Below are 25,083 nucleotides of genomic sequence, written 5' to 3'. Positions count from 1 at the left end.
CAAGAACACCTAACAAAAGAAGACCTGCAGCAAATCCCAAGGAGACGAGAAAGGTGCTTGAGATTTTCAAACTAGTCGGACAAAGGCAATGCAAACCCTAAGAGAGTCCCGGACTGCATTACAGTTTACAGGGCTGTCATTCTCATAGGCTGACAGCCCTTTCAACATGAAAGGAAGAGTCTGTAGACACCCGGTGAACTCTTCTAGAAGAAATTCTTCTAGCAACTACAGAGAAGGAAGGTTATAATCAGCTAGCAATACTTGAATTTATTAGTAGTTATCCAAACTAGAGATAAGTATATTTTTCTAACTTCAGGTCAACAGCGCTTTTACTAATATCTAATGTACAGTGATAAAATCATGGAAAGTATTTTCTGAAAAGAAAAACAATGGCACTTTTTTGGGAAGAAAAATTTTGTTGATTGGGAAGTCCAAGATTTGGCTTTCTTAATCTATCAGCAGAATCCCTTTATGAATTTTCTAGAACTACAGAGTGAAAGTGGCAATAGGACAGAACAGATTTGTCTTTTGGATTTAAAAGGGAATACCCATATACTGTATAACCAATGCTACTATTTAAAAAAAAAATGTAGCTGTCTGCTCACTGACCAGCAGAAACTTCATCATGTGGTTGCGCATTATGTGGCATTTCCTTCTCCAAAGCTGCTTCATCACCACCACCATCTTTCTGACAGGCAGTATCTTCCTGTGGCCTACAATTTAAAATCACCATTAATGCAATTCATCTACAGAGAAAATCAGCCAGCCATCAAGGGTAGGTCTACACAGGGGTAAAAGCCCCATTACACGGCCACAGCTGAGCCAGATCTTTTGATTCAGACTCATGAGCTAAAAATTGCTGTGTAGATGTTTGGGTTCGGGCTCTGGTACCCTCCACCCTCACGAGCTCCCAGAGCTCTGGCTCCAGCCCAGCTCAAAATGTCTAGACAGCAATTTTTGATCCCCAGAGCCAGAGTCAGCTGATCCAGGCTAGCCATGGGTTTTTTATCCAGGTGTAGATATACCCCACATTAACAAGACAATTAGAAGCATCAGCACTAAAGCCAAGTATAACGTTTTAATTAAGTGAAATATGTAAAGTACTAGTCCATCAAAACCTAGCTATTGTTTTGAATGGCTCTACAGACAGTGACCAAGAAAAAAAAAAAAAAAAAAAAAAAGTGAAAATTCTTACTCACCCATTCTCCGTTATTGCTTCCCTTTCTTTAACCCACACATCATGAACAGTGATGATAAACTGGTCACTTTTGCACTTATTTTTTTCAGTTTCTTCCAATATTTCTTCTTCCAAATCATCCAGCTCTAAAGTAAATAAAAGCATGATCACAACTACAGAGCATCACAGTCAGATGCTCAAATGAAAGAAAAAAAAATAATCACAAAAATATTTCTTGTCTGAAAAGGTTACATTTACATTCTTGGAGGTTCAGTGACTTCTGGACTTTAACAGAAGATACTTTTGCAGCCCCAAAAGGCACTGCTTTCCGGTAGGTTCCCAAAGCACAGCGGTGCCAGGGTGCCCAACCCAAAACTGGGAATATGGAGAGACCACCTCCAAGGAAAACTCCGCATTTCCTTAATTCTATCCCCAGTATCTCAATTTAACATTGCCTACAAGTTTTGGGCATTTAATATATTAGAACTGTAATAAGACATACTAACTTATTGGTATACATGAAAGTTTTGGCAATTTTTTATTTAAAAAAAGTAATAATCAATTACATTATTTTTAATTCCTTACTGATTAAGACAATATTTATATTATTTAGAATTAGTAATGAAAATCATACCATCTAGCACAACAGGCCTGGATGGCACTTGGGTGGCATCAAATGTTTGTGACTCCTCTGGTATTGTCCTTTCATTCTCTAGGATACCAACAACCGGAGCTGAAGATTTCTTTCCAATACAAGAAGCAATTTTTACTTCGCTGTTTTCTTTCATTGTTAAGGGCTGAGAACCTTCTTCAGGAACTTCTATAGTATCAAATAATACAAATTTATTATACAATTTTAAAAAGTGAGTGTTATCTGTTTTGGTAATGATAAAGGGTAAACTGTAGAGTTGATAAGCATTTTAAATAAAAGCAACTACCCGTACTAAGAGTAAGAAAAACACAGTGTTTACAAACTTTTTAAAAAATCATAAAGAGGAAAGGTGAATCTACTATGCTTGAAAAATAGTAACGGGTTTATTTATTACTATTTTCATAATTGCAGGGAAATAAAAAAATATATATATATATATATATATTTGCCCATAAATGGAACAACTTGCTCTAGTAAGTCTGTATGCTTTGGACTAATATAAAATACTATTTTGCAGTATTACAAGTTTTACCAAAGGAATCTTTTTACCTAATCTAAGGAACTGTAAGAGTACAATGGTTGGAAACATACATGAATTCACGTATCCCTGAAAGGATAAAAAGAGATCACAAAAGACACAAAACTGACATTATTACAAATTATTTTTATGTAGATAATATGATTTATGTGCCTTAATATTATGCTGAATGAATTTTCTGCTTACTTGATTAGGCGAGAATAACTATTGGTATTTAATGATCTACCCAGCACAACTGCAAAAGACAATTAATTGTTGTCAAATCCCAATTCTTAAGATTTATTAAACTTTTACTACCTTAGTACACCAATGTACCATTCCAAAAAGTTAGACATACTCAGTTCATTTTAGAGCATGGGATTACATTTAAGAGTTGAAAATTCCAGTACAATTACACTGATTTGTGTCTCTCTGCCAGGACAGCATGGTCCACTGTCTCAGTGGAGAATCACAAAGAAAGAAATTAACAGTAGATGTTGAAACACTATCAGCATCTGGAAGCAGAAGCGGGGGGGTCGGGGGGAGTGAATAAAAATAAAAAGCCAGAGGCCAAAGAACAGAGGGGAAAGATATTAATCCTATCAGAGATAGCTGGTTTGGAAGTGCCAGGATTGATAGGTGAGGAGCTCAATATATTTATCTAATATTAGAACACAAGCGTGGCAAGATACGGGTTTTAAAGAACGACTCCTACTTTTTTGTCCAAACTATTCCACTTTGCCAGACGTCTAATCCTGAATTAGGAGAGACAAGAAGATTATGGTGCTAAATAATAATAGATTTTTATTTGTCTAATGGAGGCTATCCATTTAAAAAACAACCAAAAAAAACCCACTGGTCCAGATAGTCTAATATTTTGAAGCAACTTCAAATTTGCTTCAATAAAATTCAATTTCCTGCCTTTCAGTCCTTTTTAGCATCCTGTTTCTTTGTCAAGTTTAATTTTGTTTCTTTGTATTTATCACAATTGATATATGAGAGTGGGAATGAGGGAGAAGATGAAAGAGGAAGGAACAAACAGGGACAGAATAAATTTCTATTGCCAGGAAGGAGTCCTCAACACAAAAGCAAGTGATCCATATTGAACAGCTGCTGAAAAGAATTCTGCTGAATAGTGAACTTACGCTCTTGTTAATTAAAATCCTACCTGAAAAATAAGTGGCAGTTACTTACCTGGAACTGGATGTTATTAGAGATGTGTGTTCCTTATCTGTATTCCACTGGGGGTTATGCATGCACACCATGCACCTGAAGTCAGAGAATTTGAAACTAGTGTATGTTCATCCACATCTTATGGGGATGCCAGAGATGGCAATGAATCGTCAGTACCATCTGGAACCACTGGATCTCATTGTTTATGGGTCTTTTTCTCATGCCTGTGAGACTTGGAAAGTATTCCATCCCCTTGAGCCAAGCTAGTGGAGGGAGCGTCCATCTTCTTTGATTTGGAGGAAGACTTAGTCCCATGCTTACGGGAGTGCTTCCTCATCTCCCAGCTAGATCCCACCCTGGGGTCTCGGGGGGTGGTTCCACCAGCACTGGGGTCAGCCATAGTAGCGGGAAGCGTGTTCCTTGCTGAATCAGACCAATATATTGGGGGGGGGGGGTGCAGGGGTTCTTCTGGCCTGGGTCTGAATGTGGTTTCATGGCAAGTTCCATGAGATGCTTCTGGAGACTAAGTGCCCAGCCTTCTCAGGCACAGCTGGAGAAGGACTAGCAAATACTGCACCTGGACATGAATATGATCTTCTCCCAGGCAGCAGAGATAGCATTGGTGGTCACCACTGACCAAGAAGGATCATGGACCGGAGGCACAGAGTTTGAAGCCCAAAATTCTGGTCATAATGTAGTTCTTGTGCATGGATATGGAGGAGGGTGCAGGGGGGGAGGCATGGGTGAAAGCCCAAAGTTTATCTAAAACAATTGCTAAAACTATTAACTTTTAAAACTAAAAGGAAAACAAAACTGGTACAACTGCTATTAAAAAAAAAATCTAACTATTTACAACCATCTTTTAGAAGTACATCAGAGCTTAGGACACAAACTTTCGATCCAGACCATGCGCTGCGGAGAAGGAACTGGAGACGCAGTCAGTCTGCCCCACCCTTTATCCCCTTCGATAGAAGCACAAGGCGAGCCAGGCATACGTGCGGACCAACAGACACTTCTGTCAAATTCTGACTCCAGGTGCATGTGAACCCTCAGTGGAATACAATAGGGACCATCACTCAAAGAAGAACTCACCAAATCATGATATTATATTGCGATAAGTAGTTTAACAGGAAAAAACATTACTCTCATAAGCCCAATGCAAGGTAATTTTCTAACCCTGCAGTTCAAACAACCCGCAATTCCTGCTTACCATTTGCGATAGTTATTTCCTCCAGTAATTCAGTTTGAAGCTGTAACTCTGCTTCTCCCAGTATCTTCAGCACTGAATCAGTAGGGCTTTTGCCCCAAACTTTCCTCTGGGGTTCACCAACATCTAGTTTAATTACCTCCCCCACGGTCTGCCCTGTTGGGAATCATGAAGAACAAATAAGTTTATCATCTTTGTTCACAATCCTATAAAAGTCAAGGAATGACTACGTATATTGCTTTTTAATTTTGAACACACGCGCCTGTAAAGATAGATCCCTGATTAAATCTGAACACCGGAAGAATCTCTCTCTGGCCACTAGCTTAAAAAGTTTCCCCTGAAATTTCCACTTAATCATAACAGCAGACCCACCAATATTTTTAGTCAGAAGGAGCTGGTGTCTTTTTTGTTTGTTAGTTTTCAGTACCTGAGGCAATGTGGGTAAGCCAAACAAAGAGGGGAATTTTCCACAGCCTTTTCAACTGGCTTATGCAGACCTGGACTTCATACCAAGAACTTCACCTCTGCCCCAAGGAACTTGCCTTTTGGGGAAGGAAGAGACAATAGGAACATTTCTTAACCTTATTTTGCGTCTGTGTCTGCCATTTCAGAAGAAAAGGGGGGAGGGGGTGGAGACACAAAGGAAGGTGCTGCCTCAGAAGCTCTCAAACTCTCCAAAAATATATATTTGAAAATAACTTTGAGAAATGCACCCAACAGAAGAAAATTAGGTAAACTCAATTTAAATTAAAACAAAAATCTTTTGAAAGGCTCTGCTACAAAGGGAGACTTTGAGCCTCCCATTTTATGCATGCTTAAAAGCAGAGGATTTTGCAACATTCTTCCTGAATAGCAGTCCTGCACTTTAGTTTAGAGCCAAAATCAGTTGCTAGGGAGAAGGGGAACTCCCACTTTTTGAGACCATCAGACACGGAGGAGACAGAATTTAAGAGTATTAGGCTTGATCAACAATATCAGGAATTCTATCAAGCTTAAACTAAGAAAGGCTCCAACATAAAAAACTAAAATAAAAGTAATAAATGTAAATTGAAAAATTTCTTCTATTATATCTTCTAGTCCTTTTGAGATGGCATACACGCATCAGAAGAAAAAATGGTTACTAACCTTTTGTAACTGTTGTTCTTAAAGATGTGTTGCTCATGTCCATTCCATGCCAGGTGTGTGTGCCGCATGCACAGTTGCCAGAGATTTTCCCCTTAGTGGTATCCCTCGGACTGGTTCTAGTGCCCCCTGGAGCCATGCACATATGCACCAGTATAAGGAGCACTGCCGGCTCTGCACCATCTCACCATTTTTCTTACTGATATCACCGACAGAGGGGTAGGAAGGTGGGTCATGGAATGGACATCTTGAAGAGCAACCGTTACAAAAGATTAGTAACTTTTCTTTCCCCCCTTCTTTGAGTGCGTGGTCATGGCCATTCCATGCTAGGTGACTCAAGCAGTACCCCTTGGAGGTGGGCTTGGAGTTTATGGATGTGCTGATTACAACACCGCTCTTCCGAAACTGGCATTGTCATGGGTCTGCTAGGTGATGGCGTAGTAGGATGCGAAAGTATGGACCGACGATCATATTGTAGCTCTGCAGATGTCCTGGACTGGTACTTGTGAGAGGAATGCTGCTGACGAAGCCTGAGCTCTTGTGGAATGAGCATTCATGATGGCTGGAGGCGGAGCCTTCGCCTGCTCGTAACAAACCCCGATACAGGCGGATATCCAGGACAAGATTCTTTGGGATGACATTGGCAGCCCTCTCATCCTTCCTGCTACTACTATAAAGAGTTGTGTAGATTTGCAGAAGGGCTTAGTCCTCTTGTTATAGAAGGCTAGGGCCTGCTAAATGTCTAATGTATGGAACCAACGCTCCTCGGTGGTCTTGAGAGGTTTCAGAAAGACGACCGAAAGAAAAATGTCCTGATTGTTGTGGAATTGCGACACCACCTTCGGTAGGAAGGCTGGATGGGGGTGCAGCTGGACCTTGTCCTTGAACATCACCATATAAAGGGGTTCTGACAACACGGCTTTGATCTCAGATACCCTCTGGCTGAGGTGATCGCCAAGAGGAAGGCAACCTTCCAAGAGCGAAGCAGTATGGAACAAGATGCTAACAGCTCAAATGGAGGCCCCGTGAGCTTTGACAAGACAAGGTTTAAGTCCCATTGTGGAAATCAGTTCATGAACCTGAGGATAGAGTCTTTCCAAGCCCTTGAGAAACCTGATTGTCATCTCGTGGGAGAACACTGATCTGCCCTGCACTGGAGTGTGAAAGGCAGAAATGACTGCCAAGTGAACCTTAATAGATGAGAGCGCCAGATCTTGATTTTTTAGGTGGAGCAGATAGTCCAAGACAGACTACAGAGAAGACTGGGATGGAGAAAGATTCCGTTCGGAGGCCCAAAAAGTGAAATATCTCCACTTAGCCAAGTAGGTGGACATGGTGGCAGGCTTTCTGCTACCTAGCAAGACTTGTCAAAACTAGTTCAAGCAGGCCTGCTCTTTAGAGTTCAGCCACGAAGCAACCAGGCTGGTACAGGTACAAGGAGGCGAGATTCGGGTGAAGCAATTGGCCGTAGTCTTGTGAAATCAAGTCTGGACGGTGTGGGAGCGCAAGTGAAGCTGCCACTGAGAGCTCCAGAAGCTTGCCGAACAAAGCTGGCGTGGCCATGCTGCAGCTATCAGGATAACCTTCACCTTGTCCCAGTTGATCTTTAGGAGGTCCTTGTAAACCAAGGGGATCAGTGGGAAGGTCTACCCACATAGAATAGATTAGATTATCAAGACTGGAAGGGACCTCAGGAAGTCGTCTAGTCCAATCCCCTGCTCAAAGCAGGACCAATTGCCAAGCCTGACCTTAAAAACCTCTAAGGAAGGATATTCCACCACCTCCCTAGGTAACCCATTGCAGTGCTTCAACACCCTCCTAGTGGAAAAGTTTTTCCTAATATCCAACCTAAACCTCCCCCACTGCAACTTGAGACCATTACTCCTTGTTCTGTCATCTGCTACCACTGAGAACAGTCTAGATCCATCCTCTTTCGAACCCCCTTTCAGGTAGCTGAAAGCAGCTATCAAATCCCCCCTCATTCTTCTCTTCTGCAGACTAAACAAATCCAGTTCCCTCAGCCTCTCCTCATAAGTCATGTGCTCCAGCCCCCTAATCATTTTTGTTGCCCTTCGCTGGACTCTTTCCAGTTTTTCCACATCATTCTTGTAGTGTGGGGCCCAAAATTGGACACAGTACTCCAGAAGAGACCTCATCAATGTCAAATACAGGGGAATGATCACATCCCTCGATCTGCTGGTAATGCCCCTACTTATACAGCCCAAAATGCCGTTAGCCTTCTTGGCAACAAGGGCATACTGTCGACTCAGAGGCAGCAGTGATAGTGATCCAAGCGGTGGAAGACATAATGAGGATGACTGGATGTGGAAGCTGCGGGATGTACATGATCCTGGAGGGGGTATCTGAAAAGAGTTTCGTCTGCATGAAGTGCCGCCTGATAGAGCTGATGGAAGAAAAGATCCAAGTATTGGAGATGCAGGTGGAAACTCTGGTTGAGTTTAGAAGGGGGTTCGAGCAGATGATGGAGCAAAGACATGAGGAGGCTGAAGGAAAAAGCTCAGACTTGCAATTGGAAGCAGGACCAAAAAATTCTGAGGGGAGACTGCTGCGTGAGGAAAGTGGACAGTGGAAGCATGTGACTAAGAGAACCAGGCAGAGGAAAAAACTGGCTAGTGAAGGAGAAAAAGAGCTCAGGAACAGGTTTGCAGAGTTGGAAAATGAAGAAGGGGCACAGCAGGTGGTTGCTGAAGGTGAGAGGGCAAGGAAGAAGAGAAGAGCTGCTAGTCCTATAGGAAGGGGGGGAAGAGTCAATGGAGATAACACCAAATATGAGCCCCAGGAGGATACGGGATGGGTTGCGGAGGACTACAAGGGACAATAGAAAATCGAGAGGACTTGCAGCCAGAGGGAGCAGGGGATAGACCAGAGAATCGCACCATCACCAGGAAAAGGCAGGTCTACGTGATTGGGGACTCCTCACTGAGAAGAATAGACAGGCCTGTAACTAGAGCTAATCCGGAGAACAGCAAGGTGTGCTGTCTGCTGGGTGCTAAGATACAGGATGTGGACCTCAGGCTGAAAAGGATCCTAACAGGAGCGGGAAAGAATCCGCTGATTGTCCTTCATGTAGGAACAAATGATACAGCTAGATTCTTGCTGGAACGTATCAAGGGAGACTATGCCAGGCTGGGGAAGACGCTTAAGGAAATTGAGGCTCAGATGATCTTCAGTGGGATTCTGCCTGTTCCTAGAGAAGGACAACAAAGGTGTGACAAGATTATGGCGATCAACAGATGGTTCAGGCAGTGGTGCTATAAGGAGGGCTTTGGGATGTATGGCCACTGGGAAGCATTCATGGACAGAGAACTACTCTCTCGGGAAGGACTTCACCTGAGTAAGGAGGGAGATAGACTTCTAGGATGGAGGCTGGCACAACTGATTAAGAGAGCTTTAAACTAGGAATTGGGGTGCGGGGGAGAGGTGGTTGGGAGATGTCCAGGTAATCTCCACGCTTGATTTTAACATTGAGAAGGAAGAAAACAAAGTAAGAAAGGATACAGCCATGGGTATGAGAATGGACATAAGGAGGAAGGGTAGTGTAGATACCCATCTAATAGGTGATACTGGCGGTAGAATGTCTGTGCCTAATCGGGTAAAGAATGTCAGTGAAGCCAAATGGCAAAAATTAAGATGTTTGTACGCTAATGTGAGGAGCCTAGGTAACAAAATGGAGGAACTAGAGCTACTGGTGCAGGAAGTGAAACCAGATATTATAGGGATAACAGAAACATGGTGGAATAGTAGTCATGTCTCGAGTACAGGTATTGAAGGCTATGTGCTGTTTAGGAAAGACAGAAATAAAGGCAAAGGTGGTGGAGTAGCATTGTATATCAATGATGAAGTAGACTGTAAAGCAATAAGAAGTGATGGAGTGGATAAGACAGTCTGTCTGGGCAAAAAACACATTGGGGAAAAAAGCTACTAGAGCCTCCCCTGGGAGCTTGGGGTATGCTATGGACCACCGGGATCTGATTTGGATATGGATAGAGACCTCTTTAATGGTTTTTAATGAAGTAAGCACCCATGGGAATTGTGTGATCATGGGAGTCTAACTTCCCAGATATAGACTGGAGGACAAGTGCTAATAACAACAGTAGGGCTCAGATTTTCCTGGATGCGATAGCTGATGGATTCTTTCACCAAGTAGTTGAAGAACCAACAAGAGGGGATGCCATTTTAGATTTGGTTTTGGTGAGTAGTGAGGACCTCATAGAAGAAATGGTTGTAGGGGACAACCTTGGCTTGAGTGATCATGAGCTAATTCAGTTCAAACTAAATGGAAGGATAAACAAAAATAGATCTGGGACTAGGGTTTTTTATTTTAAAAGGGCTAACTTTAAAGAATTAAGGAAATTAGTTAGGGAAGTGGATTGGACTGAAGAACTTGTGGATCTAAAGGCGGAAGAGGCCTGGAATTACTACAAGTCAAAGTTGCAGAAACTATCAGAAGCCTGCATCCCAAGAAAGGGGAAAAAATTCATAGGCAGGAGTTGTAGACCAAGCTGGATGAGCAAGCATCTCAGAGAGGTGATTAAGAAAAAGCAGAAAACCTACAAGAAGTGGAAGATGGGAGGGATCAGCAAGGAAAGCTACCTTATTGAGGTCAGAACATGTAGGGATAACGTGAGAAAGGCCAAAAGTCATGTCGAGTTGGACCTTGCAAAGGGAATTAAAACCAATAGTAAAAGGTTCTATAGCCATATAAATAAGAAGAAAACAAAGAAAGAAGTGGGACCGCTAAACACTGAGGATGGAGTGGAGGATAAGGATAATCTAGGCATGGCCCAATACAAACAAATACTTTGCCTCAGTCTTTAATGAGGCTAATGAGGTGCTTACGGATAATGGTAGGATGACAAATGGGAAATGAGGATATGGAGGTAGATATTACCACATCAGAGACAAAAGCCAAACTCGAACAGCTTAATGGGCCTAAATCGGGGGGCCCAGATAATCTTCATCTAAGAATATTAAAGGAACTGGCACATGAAATTGCAAGCCCATTAGCAAGAATTTTTAATTAATCAGTAAACTCAGGGGTTGTACCATACGACTGGAGAATTGCTAACATAGTTACTATTTTTAAGAAAGAAAAAACGTGATCCGAGTAACAATAGGCCTGTTAGTTTGACATCTGTAGTATGCAAGGTCTTGGAAAAATTTTTGAAGGAGAAAGTAGTTAAGGACACTGAGGTCAATGGTAATTGGGACAAAATACAACATGGTTTTACAAAAGATAGATCGTGCCAAACCAACCTGATCGCCTTCTTTGAGAAGGTAACAGATTTTTTAGACAAAGGAAACGCAGTGGATCTCATTTACCTCGACTTCAGTAAGGAATTTGATATGGTTCCACATGGGGAATTAGTAGCTAAATTGGAAAAGATGGGGATCAATATGAAAATTGAAAGGTGGATAAGGAACTGGTTAAAGGGGAGACTACAACGGGTCGTACTGAAAGGTGAACTCTCAGGCTGGAAGGAGGTCACTACTGGAGTTCCTCAGGGATCGGTTTTGGGACCAGTCTTATTTAATCTTTTTATTACTGACCTTGGCACGGATCACAAAGCTGGGAGGTATTGCTAATACAGAGAAGGACCAGGATATCATACAGGAAGATCTGGATGACCTTGTAAACTGGAGTAATAGGATGAAATTTAGTAATGAAAAGTGCAAGGTCATGCATTTAGGGATTAATAACAAGAATTTTGGTTATAAATTGGGGACACATCAGTTGGAAGTAATAGAGGAGGAGAAGGACCTCGGAGTATTGGTTGATCACAGGATGACTATGAGCCGCCAATGTGATATGGCCATTAAAAAAGCTAATGTGGTCTTGGGATGCATCAGGCGAGGTATTTCCAGTAAAGATAAGGAGATGTTAGTACCATTACACAAGGCACTGGTGAGACTTCATCTGGAATACTGTGTGCAGTTCTGGTCTCTCACGTTTAAGAAGGATGAATTCAAACTGGAACAGGTATAGAGAAGGGCTACTAGGATGATCCGAGGAACGGAAACCCTGTCTTATGAAAGGAGACTCAAAGAGCTTGGCTTGTTTAGCCTAACCAAAAGAAGGATGAGGGGAGATAGGATTGCTCTTTATAAATATATCAGAGGGATAAATATCAGGGAAGGAGAGGAATTATTTAAGCTTAGTACCAATGTGGACACAAGAACAAACGGATATAAACTGGACATTAGGAAGTTTAGACTTGAAATGAGACAAAGGTTTCTAACCATTAGAGGAGTGAAGTTCTGGAACAGCCTTTCAAGGGGAGTAGTGGGGGCAAAAGACATATTTGTGGCTTCAAGACTAAGCTTGCTAAGTTTATGGAGGGGATGGTATGATGGGATAGCCTAATTTTGGCAATTAATTGATCTTTGATTATTAGGAAATTAAAATGCCCAATGGTCTATGATGGGATGTTAGATGGGGTGGGATCTGAGTTACTACAGAGAATTCTTTCCTGGGTGCTGGCTGGTGAGTCTTGCCCACATGCTCAGGGTTTAACTGATCGCCATATTTGGGGTCAGGAAGGAATTTTCCTCCAGATTGGCAGAGGCCCTGGAGGTTTTTCGCCTTCCTCTGCAGCATGAGTCACAGGTCACTTGCTGGAGGATTCTCTGCACCTTGAGGTCTTTAAAACCACGATTTGAGGACTTCAATAACTCAGGCATAGGTTAGGGGTTTCTTACAGGAGTGGGTGGGTGAGATTCAGTGGCCTGCATTGTGCAGGAGGTCAGACTAGATGATCATAATGGTCCCTTCTGACCTTAAAGTCTATGAGACTCTCATCCAGCTTCTCATCCCAATGAAACCCCTAGGTCTTTTTCTGCACAACTGCTGCCTAGCCATTAGGTCCCTAGTCTGTAGCAGTGCATGGGATTCTTCCGTCCTAAGTGCAGGACTCTGCATTGTCCTTATTGAACCTCATCAGCTTTCTTTTGGCCCAATCCTCTAATTTGTCTAGGTCCCTCTGTATCCTATCCCTACCCTCCAGCCTATCTACCACTCCTCCCAGTTTAGTGTCATGTGCAAACTTGCTGAGGGTACAGTCCACGCCATCCTACAGATCATTAATGAAGATACTGAACAAAACCGGCCCCAGCACCGACCCTTGGGGCACTCCGCTTGATACCAGCTGCCAACTAGACATGGAGCCATTGATAACTACCTGTTGAGCCCGACTATCTAGCCAGATTTCTATCCACCTTATAGTCCGTTCATCCAGCCCATACTACTTTAATTTGTCAGCAATAATACAGTGGGAAACCGTATCAAAAGCTTTGCTAAAGTCAAGGAATATGACGTCCACTGCTTTCCCCTCATCCACAGAGCCAGTTATCTCATAAAAGGCAATTAGGTTAGTCAGGCATGACTTGCCCTTGGTGAATCCATGCTGACTGTTCCCGATCACTTTCCTCTCCTCTAAGTGCTTCAGAATTGATTCCTTGAGGACCTGCTCCATGATTTTTCCAGGGACTGAGGTGAGGCTGACTGGCCTATAGTTCCCCGGATCCTCCTCCTTCCCTTTTTTAAAAATGGGCACTACATTAGCCTTTTTCCAGTCATTCGGGATCTCCCCCGATCGCCATGAGTTTTCAAAAATAATGGCCAATGGCTCTGCAATCACATCCTCCAACTCCTTTAGCACCATTGGATGCAGCGCATCTGGCCCCATGGACTTGTGCTCGTCCAGCTTTTCTAAATAGACCTAAACCACTTCTTTCTCCAGAGTGCTGGTCACCTCCTCCCCATGCTGTGTTGCCCAGTGCAGCAGTCTGGGAGCTGATCTTGTTCGTGAAGACAGAGGCAAAAAAACAAAAAAACAAAAACAAAAACAAAAAGAAAAAAAAACATTGAGTACATTAGCTTTTTCCACATCCTCTGTCACTAGGTTGCCTCCCTCATTCAGTAAGGGGCCCACACTTTCCTTGACCACCTTCTTGTTGCTAACATACCTGAAGAAACCCTTCTTGTTACTCTTAACATCTCTTGCTAGCTGCAACTCTAAGTGTGATTTGGCCTTCCTGATTTCACTCCTGCATGCCTGAGCAATATTTTTAGACTCCTCCCTAGTCATTTGTCCAAGCTTCCACTTCTTGTAAGCTTCTTTTCTGTGTTTAAGATCAGCAACGATTTCACTGTTAAGCCAAGCTGGTCGCCTGCCATATTTACTATTCTTTCTACACATTGGGATGGTTTGTTCCTGCAACCGCAATAAGGATTCTTTAAAATACAGCCAGCTCTCCTTGACTCCTTTCCCCCTCATATTATTGTCCCAGGGGATCCTGCCCATCAGTTCCCTGAGGGAGTCAAAATCTGCTTTTCTGAAGTCCAGGGTCCATATTCTGCTGCTCTCCTTTCTTCCTTGTGTCAGGATCCTGAACTCTACCATCTCATGGTCACTGCCTCCCAGGTTCCCATCCACTTTTGCTTCCCCTACTAATTCGTCCCGGTTTGTGAGCAGCAGGTCAAGAAGAGCTCTGCCCCTAGTTGGTTACACCAGCACTTGCATCAGGAAATTGTCCCCTACAGTTTCCAAAAACTTTCTGGATTGTCTGTGCACCACTGTATTGCTCTCCCAGCAGATATCAGGGTGACTGAAGTCTCCCATGAGAATCAGGGATTGTGATCTAGTAACTTCGGTTAGTTGCCGGAAGAAAGCCTCGTCCACCTCATCCCCCGGTCTGGTGGTCTATAGTAGACTCCCACCACGACATCACTTTTGTTGCTCACACTTCTAAACTTAATCAGAGACTCTCAGGTTTTTCTGCAGTTTCATTCCAGAGTTCTGAACAGTCATACTGCTCTCTTACATACAATGCAACTCCCCCACCTTTTCTGACCTGCCTGTCTTTCTTAACAGTTTATATCCATCCATGACAGTACTCCAGTCATGTGAGTTATCCCACCAAGTCTCTGTTATTCCAATCACATCATAATTCCTTGACTGTGCCAGGACTTCCAGTTCTCCCTGCTTGTTTCCCAAGCTTCTTGCATTTGTGTATAGGCACTTAAGGTAACTCGTTGTTTGTCCTGCTTTCTCAATATGAGGCAGGAGTCCTCCCCTCTTGCGCCCTCCTGCTCATGCTTCCTTCACAGTATCCCACTTCCCCACTTACTTCTGGGCTTTGGTCTCCTTCCCTCAGTGAGCCTAGTTTAAAGCCCTCCTCACTAGGTTAGCCAGCCTGCTTGTGAAGCTGCTCTTCCCTCTCTTCGTTAGGTGGAGCCCGTCTCTGCCTAGCACTCTTCCTTCTTGGAACACCATCCCATGGTCAAAGAATCCGAAACCTTCTCTCTGACGCCACCTGTGTAGCCATTCGTTGACTTCCATGATTCAGCTGTCTCTACCCGGGCCTTTTCCTTCCACAGGGAGGATGGATGAGAACATCACTTGTGCCTCAAACTCCTTTATTCTTCCCAGAACCACGTAGTCTGAAGTGATCCGTTCAAGGTCATTCTTGGCAGTATCATTGGAGCCCACGTGGAGAAGTAGGAAGGGGTAGTGATCTGAGGGCTTGATGAGTCTCGGCAGTCTCTCTGTCACATCGTCAATCCTAGCTCCTGGCAAGAGAGAGTAGGAAGGCATTGGAGAGGGAGCCCCTGTTGAGCCTGTGCAGCAAATAGAACTGATGACATTTCCTGTTCTGTCTGGTGGCAAACAAGTCCACCTTAGGAGGCCCCCACTTCTGGAAAATAACACTGGCAATCTCCAGGTGAAGAGACCACTCGAGGTGAGAGGAAAAGGACCTGCTGAGGTGATCCCTCTGTGTGTACTGGGTTCCTTGGAGAAGTGACGCCTTAAGGTGAATGGCATGTTTCATGCACAAGTCTTACAGACTCTTAGCACAGGGCTCAAGATCGAGCTTCTCCCTGCTTGTTGATGTAAAACATCGAGGCCATTTTGTCTGTCAAGACCTGCAGCACCTTGCATGAGATCTGGGGAAGAAACACCTGTCAAGCCAAACGTACCACTGAGTTCCCTGACATTTATGTGCAGGGAAAGTTCTTCCTGGGAGCAGAGGTTGAGACTTTCGAAGTGGGGTCCCGACTTCAGGTCCGATGCGCCCAAAACCAAGGTTACCAATGGATATGGGGCAGCAAAAGGTACCCTTTCATTATGGAACCTAGGTCTCTCCACCAACTAAGCAAAGGACAGGCGGCAGAATCATGAATACCGAGTCCAAGTGGTGTCTGCTGGGGAGTAGACTGATTTCAGATACATCTGCAGGGGTCTGAGGCATAACTGTGCATACTGCACCACATAGATACATACCGCTGTGTCACCCAACAGTTTGAGACAAACCCAGGTGGTTGTAAAAGGGTGGGTTGCGACCTAGGAGATCAGGTCTGACATAGTTGGGAATCTGGTCTCCAGTAAATAGGCATTGGCCTGGATGGAGTCAAGCTCCACCCCGATGAACTCTATTCTCTGAACCAGGACCAAAAGTTGACTTTTGTACATTTATTAACAGGCCCCGTGCCTGAAAGGTGGCCTATGCTATGCTGATGCTGTGCTGGACTTGAGCCTGTGAGTGGCCTTTGATCAGCCAGTCGTCGAGGTAAAGGTAGACTTGTATGCCTAGATGTCTGAGGAAGGCTGCAACCACCATCATACACTTCATTAAAACCCATGGGAGCTGCTGAAAGACCAAAAGGAAGCGCAGTGATTGGCAGATGACCCACCAGAAATTTAAGCAATCTCCTGTGTCTGCGGAAGATGGAAAAGTGGAAATAAGCATCCTTCAAATCAAGGGCAGCGTACCAGTCTCCCGGATCTAGGGTGGGAATGACAACGGCCAGGGAGACCACTTGGAACCTTAGTTTCTTGAGATATGGGTTGGGGCGATGTTGGTCCAGGACAGGCAGTAGACCCCACCTTGGCTTTTGGGATTAGTAAATATTAGGAAGAGCAACAGGTGATCCAAAACAAAACAGGGAATAGATCTGGAGTCAAAACTGGTATGCCATTCTCTGGCATAGCTTCAAAAGGCCTGCCTGGCCCCACTGGAGTATCTATGTGAGCCCAACTGGGAAACTGAGGCAGAAACTGACAACATTTATAACCCTTTCCTTTTCTTTTGTAGGGCTCCTGCCTAGACGGCTCAGGGAATCAGGGAGGCTGCTGGGGCCTAAAATGCTTCCTGGAGGCTAGGGGCATCTAAAGGCCCAGCGAGTGAAGCATGGCCCTCGAGTCTTTGAGACCAGGGAGCTTGGAGTCCATTTATTCAGAGAATAGGGAGGTCTTGGATGGACTGCTGCATCCAAGAGAGGCCAGATGATTGGAGCCAGGAACTGTGCCTCATGGCTGATGCCATCGTTCTGGCTGCTGAGTTGGCCGAGTCCAGCACTGCCTGGAGGGAGGTCCTGGCCACAGTCTTCCTCCAGGATTGCCATGAACTCCTGCCTTGACTCCTGTAGCGGGGAGACTAACTTTAGCCATTGAATCCCACAGGTTAAAATCGTACCTCCCCAACAGCATTGGCTGGTTAGAGATACATAACAGGATACTAGATTCTTCCCTCAGAGATCATGGACAGTGCAGTATCCTGCTTCTGCCTCCAGGCAGTGCCGGGGAACCAGTGACTGATGACGTGTCAGAGACCATTGCAAAGGTACCATGGAGAGTTTTCCTCTGGATGGTGCTATCATGGTCTGTGCCATGATGGAGCTCACCACCCCTGGATCCCTTTTATCCTCGGTATCCTTGGCTGGCAGGGGAACTTGCAGGGTAGACGGGATCGGGAGGGACATCAGATTCTTTGCCGCCTGGAAAGCCTCTGGAGTCGAAGGGGCCCACAGGCAAGAGGTTCCATGGCTGCTCCCGGGAGTCAGAGGTGGATCCCAGACTGGACTTGGAGCTGTGGTAGAGTCGCAGGAGCCAATAGTGGCTCTTGGGAGGACAAGTGGCCCGGTGTGAGTCTGACAATGCCAGCTACGCCCCACTTGTCCCTTTTTGGCACTGGAGACTACCCTCTCTCGGCATGCTGTTTCTTATGTTTCTTCTTTGGCACTAGGGATGGAGAATGGTGCCAGGAGGAGCATGGAACCAATGGAGCACTTCACACAGAAGCTGAACTTCTTGGCGCCTATTCGGAGCTGCTCAGCTCTGAGGCTGGTTTGAAGGCTGCCTCCATGAGGAAGGCCTTCAGACAAATGTTTATATCTTTTTGAGTGCATGTTTGAAGCACCTGCATATCTGGCACTTCTCTTAAATCTGAGTTTTCCCGAGGCTCTTTAGACAGCTAGAGTGTGGGTCACTCACAGGCATGGGCTTGCCCGAGCAGGCACACAGCTTGAAGTCAGTCCTAGTGGTGAAAGTTCCTCAGTGAGAAGGACCACTATCCACACTATATACACAAACACTTGCTAAGAACTATATACACTAACTACAATAACTGTATGATATATGACAGAAAAGTCCAAGCCACTGGGAAAGAAGCCTTGCAAGAGCAGGAGCGATCATTCCAAGCAACCATCACAGGCGGTAAGAAGGAACAGAGGGTGCAGAGCCCCTTATACTGCATGTGCGTGCAGCTTCCAAGGAGTGGTAGAGCCAGTCCTATGGATAGCACTAAGGGAAAAAAAGTCCGACAACTCTGCACGCAGTGTGGGTGCATACACCTAGCATGGAATGGACATGAGGAAGCACTTGAAGAATGATAGTTTAACTCTGTGGAGACTTATACTCTGGGCTAGAATTTTAGCCTGTCCAAAGAGGTGGGGCTAAAAGGTAACAAAGAGGCCATAGTGACCAGTATATAAATTGTTTTATAAAAATGATCACAGATTAGAGTCAAATTATATAAACTAAAAATCTATAATTAGGAAACTTTAAGGATTAAAGTAAAAAAAAAATGCTATAGCACAGGCCAATATGATATTAAAATGAAAGTAAGTGCCTGAACATGAGACCACCAGATGATCAGTTTTAATAGAATGAAATCTGTTTTTTTGGGGTAGCTTATTTGAGAAGGAACAACAGGAGGAAATATGCTTCATCATCATATACTGGGACCCAGGAATTTGCCATTACACTGTTTTCCTGATCCTGAAAGATATTCTTAACACACTGAAGAAGAAAGCCAGATGACATCACCAGATCCACTGGGTTTAATACTGAACAACATCTGAACATCTGAAGTATGAACTGAAGGTTTCTGCTGATATACCCTTCACCCCCCTCCAAAAACAAAAATGTGACCAAGGAGGCAAACTAAAAATAATGCTTTAGCCAGATACGTAAAAAAGCAAGAGTTTTGCCTGAAAATTTTCCAGCAGCTAAAATGCAAGTGAAAAAGACAAACTGCATCTTTGATACTTTTTCTTTCCTTCTGTAATTTTTTTTGTCTTCTCTTAAAAAGAAACGGGTTCAGATCTCAGTAACAACAAATCATCCTATAACTGAGTCTCTTTTTCCTAACAAAGGCTTTCAATACTAACTAAAATGGAAAGGGTACCATGGAAATTTTAAATGGTGAGGTTTTGTTTCACTTTTTAAGTTTTAAATGCCTTAACTGCTTTACCTTCTTATGTATGATTAATAAATGTGTAAAAAGATTCTTGTAGTGATAGTCTGCAATGGGAGTTAGTCAGCACAACTTTATACAAACTCTCAAGCTCAGTTAACTATTTGTTCTAACAGTAGAACTTAACTCCTTTGAGGCAAAACTCAATAAAACTAGTTAACCCCTTGACTTGTACATCAATTCTTAACCAAAATAGAATATAGTAGGGATGTCGATCAATCAGTTAACTCACACGATTGACTAAAAAAAAAGTAATCATGATTAATCGCAATGTTAAACAATAGAATACCAATTGTTTTTCTACCTTTTCAATATATGGATTTCTATTACAACATAGAATACAAAGTGTACAGTGCTCACTTTATATTATTTTTAATTACAAATATTTGCACTGTAAAAATGATAAAGAAATACTATTTTTCAATTCACCTCATACAAGTACTGTAGTGCACTCTCCTTATCATGAAAGTGCAACTTACAAATGTAGATTTTTTTCTTGTTACATAACTGCACTCAAAAACAAAACAATGCAAAACTTTAGAGCCTACAAGTCCACTCAGTCCTTCTTCTTGTTCAGCCAATAGCTAAGACAAACAAGTTTGTTTACATTTAAGGGAGATACTGCTGCCTGCTTCTTGTTTACAATGTCACCAGAAAATGAGAACAGGTGTTCGCATGGCACCGTTGTAGCTGGCATCACAAGATATTTATGTGCCAGATGCGATAAAGATTCATATGCCTCTTCATGCTTCAGCCATTGTTCCAGAGGACATGCTTCCATGCTGATGATGTTCATTAAAAAAATAATGCATTAATTAAATTTGTGACTGAACTCCTTGGTGGAGAATTGTGTAGGTCTCCTGTTCTGTTTTACTCACATTCTGCCATATATTTCATGTTACAGCAGTTTCAGATGATGACCCAGCATATGTTTGTTTTTTAAGAACACTTTCACAGCAGATTTGACAAAACGCAAAGAAGGTTTCTAAAAATAGCTACAGCACTTGACCCAGTGTTTAAGACTCTGAAGTACCATCCAAAATTTGAGACACACAAGGTGAGAAGCATGCTTTCAGAAGTCTTAACAGAGCAACGCCCCAATGGGGAAATTACAGAACCTGAACCACCAAAAAAGAAAATCAACCTTCTGCTGGTGGCATCTGACTCAGATGATGAAAATGAATATGCATCAGTCTGCTCTGCTTTGGATCGTTATCGAGCAGAACCCGTCATCTGCATGGTTGAAGCATGAAGGGACATATGAATCTTCAGCGCATCTGGCACATAAGTATCTTGCAACTCTGGCTACAACAGTGCCATGTGAAAGCCTGTTCTCACTTTCATGTGACACTGTAAACAAGAAGTAGGCAGCAATATCTCCTGCAAATTGTAACCAAACTTGTTTGTATGAGCGATTGGCTGAACAAGAAGTAGGACTGAGTAGACTTGCAGGCTCTAAATTTTTACATTGTTTTATTTTTGAATGCAGTTTTTTTGTACATAATTCTACATTTGTTAAGTTCAACTTTCATGATAAAGAGATTGCACTACTAAACTTGCAATCTCTTTATCATGAAAAATGCTGTTTCTCTTTATCAAGAAAAATGCTGTTTCTTTTCTCTTTTACAGTGCAAATGTTTGTAATCAAAAATAAATATAAAGTGAGCATTGTATACTTTGTATTCTGTGTTGTAATTGAAATCAATATATTTGAAAAAGTAGAAAACATCCAAAAATATTTAAATAAATGGTATTCTATTATTAACAGCACAATTAATCACGCAATTATTTTTTAATTGCTTGACAGCCCTTGAATATAGTCCTCTTCAAGTCTTTGAAAGATGTGGACCGAGAGGCAGAGTAACCATTTAGGTAGTGAAAAGGTTATAATTAGGAGCATTTTCATTCTGGTGAACAGACAGATTGGCACCTAGAGATCAGTCATGGAAATACTCAGGTAGACAAAGCAGAAAGCTTGCTTAGGCTAGGTCTACACTAGGGGGGGATCGATTTAAGATACGCAAATTCTGCTATGCGAATAGTGTAGCTGAATTCGACGTATCCCATCGGACTTACCCCGCTGTGAGGACGGCGGCAAATTGACTGCCGCGGCTCCCCCATCGACGGCGCTTACTCCTACCTGGGCTGGTCGAGTATGCGCGTCGATTTGGGGATCGATTGTCGCGTCCTGACGAGACGCAATAATTTGATCCCCGAGAGATCGATTTCTACCCGCCAATCCAGGCGGGTAGTGAAGACAAGCCCTTACTCTCTGTCCCTGAGAACGATTCCTCCATAGTTAGCTGTGCAAGAGGAACCACCAGCTCAGCTGCTGCAACCTCCCATTTCTTGCGATCTACTAGAAGAGGATATTCTTCTTCTTCTTTACTCTCTTCAGCCACAGCTGTCTCACAGGTGTCTTTAGGCTCCTTTATTCCTTTTACATCTTCCTGTGTTTTAAGATTTTGATTCAATCTTCTTAGTATTTCTCTTTTATTCTGAAAAGGGGCAAAAGTATACCAGTTAAATTATTCTCAATTCTGAAGGGAAAGGAACAGGAAAATAAAATAAAACCAAACGTAATTTGACTTACTTGCACAGCAAGATCTACCTTCTTTGTTTCCTCTGTGGTTTCCTGGATAGCAGTTTTATTTTCATCCTATAGATCCAGGAAGCACGAAATTCAATGCAAGAAAGGAAGTCCCAAAAATATCTTTAGAATATTTATAGTCTGTACTGGGAGAAGGTTTCTAAAAATCTGTCAGCCCTAATTTAAATATTTTTTCCAGGCCTTCCACCAGCAATTCAATCTAAGCTTCATTTTAGGAAGCGTGTCTGTTCATCTTCAACACCTAAACATGGCAGAGATCCATATCAATGATCAGACCATAAAAACAACTGCAAGTCAGTCAGAGACTTGGAACTTGCTAAAAAAGTTACAGCTTTTAACGTGGCACAAAGTGAACAATTTAAAGAAATATGAACAATTGAGTTTAAATTTGTTGAGATGAGTAGACCCAAGAAAGCTCTATAACTAGATGTTTCAAGTGAAAAAAAAGGAATCAACAGTAACATTAATGCAAGATGGATGGTTGAATATAGGAGAAGACATGATGAGAACTATCCATATTGAGGAAAAATGTGTTCTTACATATTTCCATTGATTATATGATTGAAAAAAATCCTGCAGGATATTGTGTCCCAGTCACTAAAGATACTATCCAGAGCCCCAATTCTACAAACACTTAAACATCCTTAATTTTGCTCCTGCATTAGTCCCACTGAAATTAAATGGGATGCTCACAATAATAAAGTTAAGCTCATATGTAAGTGTTTGCAGGATCAAGTCCCTGAAATACAGAAAAAAGAGCAATAAGAAAGTCTTAGCTATTGTCTCAGACAACAAAAATAATAGTGACAACAGGTACTCCTTTTTCAGAGTTTTAAATAGTTTACTAACTATGTTAGAAGTTTTAGAAGATTGTAACACAAAATAGTTGTAAATTCAAAAATTGTTGTGCAACCACCATTACATTGTCTGTGGCTGAAGGGGGTGGGGGAAGAACTATTGATGCTCCAGCTTCCCAATGACCTCCCTAGAAGTTACCAGACTGTGGGCAAAATCCTGGCCTCAGTGGACTTCAATATGTATTAGCTCAAGTGGTGATATTCTGGATTTTTAGTATTTGCATTGATTGTAAATCAAGTTGACCAATCTAAATTATAAATTGATTATCTCTGTGGAGATTAACTTGATAGATCTGTAATTTATACCAATACTAATTCCATCAATTTTTAAGGTATCCAGTTCTCATTAAAAACATGTGGTCTTCTTAAAGTTTATAGATTCCCAACGGTCTTGGATTAATATATCTTTTAAAATCTTGTGCCAGTTCAGCTGATTTTTGTTCATTTTAGATTTTAGCGGAATACCTACCACGCCCACATACTTCAAAGCTGAAGTCATAGAGATAACTGGTGTACTGGGCTTCAATGGAAGTTGTGGTTTGGCAGGTGGTCCTCCAGGTTCTTGTTGCCCAGGCATAGGACTAACCCCAGCTGCCGACACGTTAAAAGGCACCATAGGATTCTTTACCCCTTTTGCTGCCAACTGTGTTTAAAAAAAAAAAAAAAAAGTCATTCTATTTTAACATAAACCAACAGAAACAGCACGAAGTTATCAATGTACCATGGATCTAAACTGAGATTGCCAGTTTCATTTAATCCTATGACAGAGGAAGATTTTTTTTCCCCTTAAACTGTCGAGCGTTATTAATTTTGTTTTTGAGGAACTAAATGTAAGTGGTAAATATCTTCCCTCTGTAAAGGCAGGTTTAGATTCTTAATTTATTATTAAAGACCAATACTTTATGCTGAAGGCTTAACTCATGTAAAATAAAGCAGCAATATAGTAGAAAGGCACTTTCTAAACTTAGCAAAACCCAAAAAGAAAGGGGTATTAGAATGGAGAAATAAAAGGTTCTGCATGTATGCACTAACGGGGGTCATAATTAAGAAAAAAAAAAGGTTAAACAATTAGAAATATGGGAAATTAGCCAGATTGAGGTGAAGACAGATAGATTTCAGCATCCAAAGAGTTACCATAGTAAAGGCATGATAAACTGCTGATCCAAAGTTTGATGGTAAAACCCTTTGAAAATAAGGTAGTTTCAGAATATAGACATGCAAAAAACATGGCTCAATGACATCTCAAGTACTCATAGATAGCTTTTTTTTTAAATTACATGATTTAATTTGACAGGACATCTTTAAAAATAGTTAATGACAACTATTTTAAAAAGACCTTGTATATACCCATGAAATATTAAAAAGACTTGGGGGCGGGGGTGAAATCACACCACAAGACTAAAAGCTTCTACACTTACTGCTGGGGAACAAGATGACAGTAAATATTATGTGTACTTTTCCTCCTTGAATTTTTGCCCAAAATGCTTTTTTTTTTTTTGGCCTGACTATTTTAAAAAGAGTGGGTGTTAGATTTTATGCAAACGTGCCTTTAGCATTTTCAGGTAATTTCATTATTTAATTTAGTTTTAAATTCACAACAATAGTGCCACCAAGTGAAGAACTGAAAATAGCACTATAGCCTGTCATATGTTGAAAACAAGTATAAATTACATCATTAATTCTTGCCACTGTTGCAGTTCATTGCATCAATAGAAACCAGTTAAAATTCATCATTATAAATCACCATTTGTTCATTCTTTAAAGATTTTATGAGTTGAGCACAGCTTGTCACCTGACAAGCTTCTATGTACCATGAAAAGGGACAAATAATTTCACACATCATTTCATGCTGCCTAAAAAGATCACTAGCTGTACTCTTTCAGTATTTCCTACTTAAAAGCATCAAAGCATTTTTCTCTTTTGCTGCTATTTTACCAATCTGATTTTTCACTCCAAAGTTTTTATGACTAAAAGAACAGTTATGCGGATTTCAATAACACATGAACAATAGTAAATATTTCAACATGATCCTAATGATTTTTTTTAAGTTCAGTGTACATTTCAAACTAAAAGCCAAGATTTTCATACCTGGTGCCTGAAGTTAAGATAATAAATAAGAGAGCTCTGACTTTCAGAGATGCACAGCTCAGTTTTAGAAGCCAAAACTACAGTTACAGAGATCTGAAAATCTTGGCCTTATATTTTAGTCA

The 25,083-nt window shown here is 42.0% G+C and overlaps 1 protein-coding gene across 4 annotated transcripts in view; it reads right to left on the bottom strand.

Annotated features, from left to right (window-relative positions):
- NEK1 (NIMA related kinase 1) overlaps nt 1–25,083 on the bottom strand; it is a 128,829-nt gene that overhangs the window by 36,802 nt on the left and 66,944 nt on the right. For all 4 annotated transcript variants that reach the window (XM_054030468.1, XM_054030469.1, XM_054030470.1 and 1 more), the window contains 7 exons: nt 23,343–23,516; nt 21,999–22,064; nt 21,675–21,903; nt 4,730–4,882; nt 1,812–1,997; nt 1,200–1,323; nt 610–713 (listed from right to left, as the gene is read on the bottom strand). In XM_054030468.1, coding sequence (XP_053886443.1) covers nt 610–713; nt 1,200–1,323; nt 1,812–1,997; nt 4,730–4,882; nt 21,675–21,903; nt 21,999–22,064; nt 23,343–23,516 — 1,036 coding nt within the window. The remainder of the gene's footprint in view (nt 1–609; nt 714–1,199; nt 1,324–1,811; nt 1,998–4,729; nt 4,883–21,674; nt 21,904–21,998; nt 22,065–23,342; nt 23,517–25,083) is intronic.

Source organism: Malaclemys terrapin, chromosome 5, assembly GCF_027887155.1.
Source record: "Malaclemys terrapin pileata isolate rMalTer1 chromosome 5, rMalTer1.hap1, whole genome shotgun sequence".
NCBI classification, from domain to species: Eukaryota; Metazoa; Chordata; order Testudines; family Emydidae; genus Malaclemys; species Malaclemys terrapin.
This window is presented reverse-complemented; position numbering and strand designations above follow the sequence as displayed.